This window comes from Mus pahari, chromosome 18 (assembly GCF_900095145.1).
Source record: "Mus pahari chromosome 18, PAHARI_EIJ_v1.1, whole genome shotgun sequence".
NCBI classification, from domain to species: Eukaryota; Metazoa; Chordata; class Mammalia; order Rodentia; family Muridae; genus Mus; species Mus pahari.
The window spans coordinates 11,159,402-11,166,554 of record NC_034607.1 but is presented as its reverse complement, the minus strand read 5'-3'; the positions used below and the strand labels follow the sequence as shown (position 1 = coordinate 11,166,554).

Genomic DNA, 7,153 nt, shown 5'->3' with positions numbered 1-7,153 from the left:
TCTCTCTCTCTCTCTCTCTCTCTCTCTCTCTGTAAGGGTCTCACTATATAACCCAACTTTGCCTTCAAGTCATGATCCCTCTACCTCAGTCTCCCAAGTGCTAGGATTACAAGCAGGTACCCCTTGCCCAGTTCCTCAGTATTTATCCTTGTGAGCCTTTCAAATGCTGGAATTCCAGTCTTGCCCTTGGCTTTCTATTGATCCCTACCCCATCCCCGCACCCTCCTCTGCCCATGACACCCATTAATCTTAACCCTTCCTCAGCGAGGGACATGACATTTGGCCTGAGCGTAACTAACGGAGTGGGTACTGTCAGGGCAAGTGGGCAGGCAATGCTAAGCAGACCAGGACTTTAGTCAGCTGCATCCCCTGTGAATTCACATCTACTTGCCACTGCCCACCAGGGACTCCCTTCCTTCTGATATTAGAGAATTCAGCGGGATGATTTACGGATGAAGGTGTAATTATTGTAGTTGTGCAAAGAGCCGTCAGACGGAAGAGAGAGAAAAACCGTTGATGTGGGTATAGCTACTGCCTTGGAAGTGGGCATAGGTCTGGTGTTCGAGAGAAGATGTGGAGGGAGTGTGGAAGCATGAAGGCCCTGACCAATCAGGAGATCACAGCCAGGAGACTTGCAAGCTAAAGTGATCAGATGAGGAAGCATAGTAGGGGAAGAAGCCAACGCTGAACTCATCATAGGATGGATGAGCTCAAACAGCAGGCTAGTAAAGTTGCTCATAGGATGCAAGATGCGGCCGTGGGTGTCCCATAGTGGGGTTAGAGGTTTTGTAACTCTGGGCAAGGAGATCAGAGGCTATCTTCAGTTTACTTTGTGAGGAGGTGAACCCCTAGGCTAGTCCTAACTAATTTACTTATACACACAATGCATGCAATTAGCATTGTCTTCCTCACGCTTCAGCACTTTAAATTGACTTGGTTCATTGATTGACTAAGACAAGGTTTCCACTCTGTAGTCCTGACTAGCCGGAGCTCACTCTATATCAGAGGCTGGCCTTGAACTTGCAGTAAACTCTCCTGGGTGCTGGAATTGCACACATGCCCGGCTATATATACTTTAAAATGTTAAAGAATGAACATGCGTTCCTTTTATAATCAGGAGAATAGGAAGAAATGCAACAGCATTTCTTCCCTATAACATGAAGATTGTTCTGGAAATTTGAGCATTTTAAGAATAAGCCGTCCCTCCTTCCAGCTGTCTTTGAGTCTGAGATTCATCACACCCAGGTACCCCATGGCCACATGTTAGCTTTTCCTGTCTTCAGGTAGTTTCTCTGGTATCAGAGACCTTCTAATCTTTGAGGTTAGAATCTAAAGTATGCTCTTGGACATGTATGCACTCCTTCCTTCTCAATTAAACTGTGAACAGCCTGCACCGTGTGTAGTCCTCAGGAGGACAGGTCCTGGCCAGTGCTGGCCAGAGTCCTCCTTCCCGCCCTCACCTGCTGCTCTCTTCGCAGGGCAGAACCAGAATGCAGGGACCACCGCCAGAGAGGGCTGTTGCTTGATGAGCGGGATCCAGATTGGGACCTCAAGAAAAGGGAGCTAGAGCTGTCCCTTCCAGCTCCAGACCAAAATAGCAACAAAAAGAAGAAGAGAATCCGAGGTTCCACCAGGCTTAACCATGCCAACCCTTGGAGGATATGAGAAGGCGAAGCCCTGGAGCTCAGACTGGAGCCAGACTCAGCCAGCTTCACAGGAGTTGACTCAGCCACTCTTCCCCAGGCTTCTACAGAAAACCCCAGCCAGTCATTCAGTTTGAAAGTCTTGCCAGAGTGTTCTCTATAGGAGCCGCTGTCTCCTTGAGAAAACCCGATGCCCAGAGGCGAGACCAGGAGGGGACACTTAGCAGGCAGATAACTGCTTGCATTTTGCTTCCGTGGTTTGCAGTGTCAACATGCCCCGCCTGTCAACCCACCAACACACATAGGCACAGACGTTCAAGATCAAAGTAAGAGCTCTCCTGGTTAAGTTGATTTGTGAGAGCCCACAGTCCCAGCCCCGAGGACTTTACCCATGATCACATCCAGAGAGGAGTGATGGTCTGGTAACGCTGCCACCCAATGAGGGGCAACCAAAGGCAGGCCTGGCTGAAAGGAAATCTGCTCCACGTATCGACAAGCATCGGCAGAAAATGGTGAACTGTGTGCGGGCTTGGGGCTCTAGTTTTTCAATGATAGATTTTACAAAAGTTGGATGAGATGTTCCAAGAAAACTGTAGCATCTAAATTGAGACATTAAAAATATATATTGAAGCTTTGAAGACTGCACGGGTAAATGTTAAATGCCTTACTTGCTACTTTTAATATTGATTTGCTGAAATGTGACAGATGTTTTAGAGCTCAGTATAATATACTCTTAAAATCAATTTTAGTACTTTCTACTTTTTATTTTTATTTCCTTTTAAGTATGAGAAGATCTTGTAGCGTGTTGTATTTACATATATCGCATTGAATATCTGGGGGGAGGCATATGGACATGCCACATTTTGTGTGTGTGTGTGTGTGTGTGTGTGTGTGTGTGTGCACATTTGTGTGTGTTTTAATATAAACATCTCTTTCAGGGGTAAGCACTTAACAGTCATTCCTTTTCACCACCTTGGCCCATTGTATGCCTCTACATTGATGTCTGTCCACTGTGTGCTTCTCTAATCAAAGTTGAGAGCAACATGTCTATTTAGCAAAACAACAGTAGCAGGTCACCGCCTGAGGCCTATGACCTGCTTAGCTGTGGGCTTTTGACCAGGTATGTAGTGCCAGGCAAGAATTCCTTCCTTTGGAGCAAGCCTCAAATCAAATCAGAAAGCAATTGGTTCTTCCTGTAATAATCACACCACTATGGCACCAGTACCTGGCAAGTTGGTATGTTAGCATGCAGGGTCCATTGATGACTTTCCCCCCTCAGCAGCTAATATAGCTCCTGCAGGCTCTGTTAAAGGTAGCCAGTAGGGAGAAAGCTCCAAGTTAGTTCCAGCCTGATTTCTGTCCATCTTATGTCCTCAGCAATGGGGTCTTACCATCTAGCTAGGATGGACAGCCAATAGCCTGTGTGCAGCAGGGGCCTGTGGGCCTTCCAGACCAAAAACTCAAAGGGAACTCGTCTATGTCTGGTAATGAATCTTTCCCCCTATCTTCTGGGGGAGGCATTCAGAGAACCTCTATTCAACATTTTTCTCCTTTTTGTCTGCTCTAGAACTACAGTCTGTGGAATTTTTCCACATACATTCAGAATGAGACTCCGTACGTTAAACATCTCTGGAGCCACCCCACAGGCATGCGTAAAGATGCATCTCCTCTATGATTCCAAATCCTATCAAGTTGACAATGAAGGTTAATTATCAACTAACCCTCAAAAGTGTTGGCAATGCCATGAATTTGGACCTCTGACACTATGAAAAAAAAAAAAAAAGATGATTTAGCTTCAGTGTTGTGGTAGCTTAAGTATGAGTTTCCATCACACCCTCAGGCCTTTGGATACACGGTCTTCACTTGGTGGCTCTGTTTGGTAAGGCCTGGGAGGTGTGGCCTTGATAGAGGAAGTACACTGAGGGTGGGCTTTGGGAGTCAAAAACCTTGCACTATTCCCAGTGTACTCTCTCTGCTTCCTGCTTGTGCTTCATGATGTGAAGTCTCAGCTTCCCGCTTCAATGGCCATGCTTTCTTTCTGCCATCATTGATTCTACTTGGTACCATGAGCTTAAATAACCTTTCCCTTCTGTAAGCCGCCTGGGCCAGGGTGTATCGTCACAGCAATAGAAACATAACTAACGCAAGTGTCTTGTATGTAGTGTTTTGTCATTTCAACTCTAGAAAACTAATTGAGAGGCCTTTTTGATAAAAGCATTTATCCCAGAATGTGCCATTCTCTAGGTATTCATTGTCATGCTATAGAGTATATTAGAAAGACTTAACAATACTTCTTCAATGATACCATTTGAACCCTATGATTCTTGAGATGAAGAATGACCACTGTAACACAAACCTATTGGTTCCTGATTCAGATAAACTTTCAAGTCACCAAGAGGACAGAATGCTTTGTGTATGTCCATTCCCCAAGGTGTAGTTGTTAGGGCCCATTTGGGTCAACAACCCAATTATATGGAAATCTTCCTATGATCATGCATGATTCTTATATTTTTCCCCTTTTCCATTTTCACACCTGTGTATATGGTGGGCATGTGTGCGTTTGTGCACATGTGCATGTGGGTGGGCATACCGATATCTGGGTGCATGTGCACGTGTAGGACCAAGGTTGATTTCAGACATCATCTTCCATCATGTTTCTATGTTATTCACTGAGGCAAAGGTCTCAAGAAAACCTGGCCTTTGATAGTTGTGGTGATTTGAATGAAAATGGCCCCCATATACTCATAGGGAGTTACGTTATTGGAGGCATGGACTTGGAGGAAGTGAGTCACAGGAAGTGGGCTTTGCTCAAGCCAGGCTCCGTGTTTCATTCTTTTCCTGTTGCTTGATGATCCAGATATAGAACTCTCCGCTATCTCTGCAGTATTGTGGACTTGCGTTAACCAGTGCAGATGAAGTCTGCTGGACCTCGGATCTGAGAACCTAAAAGAATGGGGTGGACTACAGTCGGATGCTGTAGAGAACCTTACTTCACCTTCAGTGTGCCTTTACACATGAAATACACGAATGTGGCAACAAAGCAATCGTCCAAGGAAGATTGTTTGAGTTCAGAAAAGCACAGTCAGAAAAGGATGTAAATAAATGCCAGTAAGCACATACTAAATATTTACCACGCAAAACTTTCCAAGAATTTTCTCACAACAGACCAGTTTAAACACAATCCCTGGCACGAACTATAGATTATATCTGGGAAAGCAAGAAAGCAAGGCAGGAGGCCATATCTGGATTCAGAGTACACTGACAAGATTGGCTACCATAGCTATGATCAGACACATCCAAGAAGAATAAACATGTCTTATAAATTGAATGTCAGTGTTTGTCCCAGGAGGCATGAAATCACACCCGAGAGCAACCCAGAGAACCAAGTGCATCTGAGGTGAAAGGCCCTCTGCCTTTAGGGAGCCTCCCTCATTGCTTGCTCCCCAAGTCGCTGTTCACTATTCTTTTTACCATGTTCCAACTGGCACCATGTCTGCCTGTGTGCTGCCAAGCTTTCCACCATGGTGATAATGGACTAAACCTCTGAACTGTATGTCAGCTCCAATGAAATGGTTCCTTATAAGAATTGCCATGGCCATGATGTCGTCACAACAGTAAAAACCCTAAGACATGAGTATAGCCAGTCTTCTAGCTAGCTTGCTGGAGGAATCCCCTGCCCCCCACTTCCAAGGCTGGAATACAAAGGAGCCATGGCACCTGCCTGGCATTTGCATGAGCCCTGTCTGAGGATCCAAACTTTAATCCTTATGCACACATGGTGAACACTTTTAACCACCAGGCCACTTTCCCAGCCCTTTTCCATCTTCTTCCCGTTCCCCTTTGAATTTGTCATTTTATATGTGTGGGTATACGTGTATGGGAATCAAGAAGAGCAAAGGTATAGCCGCTTTTGATTCCTATCAGTGAGTGCACTTGGAAAGTCCAGCACACGAGGCATGGCATACAGCCCTGCACTCATGGATTGTTTCATTCTGACAAATGTCTTTACTAAGCTTCAAGTATAAAAGAACTGTGTCAGGAGAGCATCCTAAAGGGGCTACAAAATACTTGGTGCCAGTCTGTAAACACCAGAAAATAGCTTCTAGGTTCTCAAGGACTCCAGTTTAGAGTCCACGAAGGATTTTGTTTCTGTTGTTTCTTTATTTGCTTGCTTGGGTTTTGTTTTGCTTTCTATTTTTTTTTTTTTTTTAAATTTTATTTTTGTTTTTTTCATTTTTAGTGGAATTCTCTCCCTCATCTAGAAAACATTTGTAACCCTATTTCATTCAAGAGATATTGTGATCTCTCCCTTCTCCTCCCCCCTTGACTCTGTGTGTGTGTGTGTGTGTGTGTGTGTGTGTGTTCTCAGCCTTTATCCAGAATGTATCTAGGGGATCTGCTTTGCCTGCCTCCTTCCTTCCTTCCTTCCTTCCTTCCTTCCTTCCTTCCTTCCTTCCTTCCTTCCTTCCTTCCTTCCTTCCCTTGTTTTCCCCCTCTCTCCTTTTCTTCCCATTTTCTTCCTTGCTTTCCCTGCCCCCCTTGTTTCTTCTTTCACAAAGAAGGTAGATTCTTTGGGGACATTCCAAAGCGAGGCCCCGGATCCCTGACAGAGCAGTGACAGAACCACCAATCCTACACAGCCATCCACGACCCCAGTTTTCTTCCTCATGAAGATAGTATTCACATGATGGTCTACCTTGAAAATTCCAAACATACAAGGAAAGTGTTGCTACCACAAATTCCTCAGTGGGTTGCAACCATGATTATGAAGAAACTGAACAAATACTTGCTCAAAATCCCCAGCACAAACCAATTGCTTTTATTAAACCAGACTGGCACGACTATTTAAATCAATTTTTGCTTTGGTCTAGAATTAATGTCAATCAGGAAGATAATCCTAGTTTTATGATGAGAGTCTGACTATGTGAATGTAAATTTTACATAGTATTTCAACGAATAAAAGTAGGGATCCCTGTAAACACTAAAAATTATTAAGAGAATATTAGAGGCCCTAGAGAGATGCTTCAGTGTTTAAGAACACTAGCTGCTCTGTTGAAGGACCTGGGTTCAATTCCCAGTTCTACAATGTGGCTCACAACCATCTGTAATGGCAATTCCAGGGGACACATTGGTATGTGAAGGTGCAAGGCACTTGGTACACACACATATACACACAGGTACAAAAAAAACCCCACTCACATGCATCATCTTTAAAAATTTAAAAAGAGAATGAAACAAATATTTCTAACTAAACTTTGATAACCCATAGAGAAAGTTTTGGGACAGGCAAGACTAAATATAAAGATATGCAAGACCTTGTCCCAAACCAAGTATATCAAAACACTATGACTTAAACATAAAAAGATAACATGTCACAACTATGATGTTTAGTTTCTGTGGTCAATTTGACTCACTTGAATTAATTCATACCTAGAAAATGTAGTAAGACATGCCTGTGTGTGTGTGTGTGTGTGTGTGTGTGTGTGTGTGTGTGTGTGTGTGAGTATTTC

General features: G+C 44.0%; 1 protein-coding gene across 1 annotated transcript in view; it reads left to right on the top strand.

Moving 5' to 3' along the window:
• The window catches only part of Ankrd66 (ankyrin repeat domain 66), a 9,943-nt gene extending 7,545 nt beyond the window's left edge, over positions 1 to 2,398 (top strand). The window contains exon 3 of the mRNA XM_021218594.1: positions 1,479 to 2,398. Within this exon, the coding sequence (XP_021074253.1) occupies positions 1,479 to 1,665 (187 nt within the window). The 3' untranslated portion in view covers positions 1,666 to 2,398. The remainder of the gene's footprint in view (positions 1 to 1,478) is intronic.
• Positions 2,399 to 7,153: the final 4,755 nt, after the last annotated feature.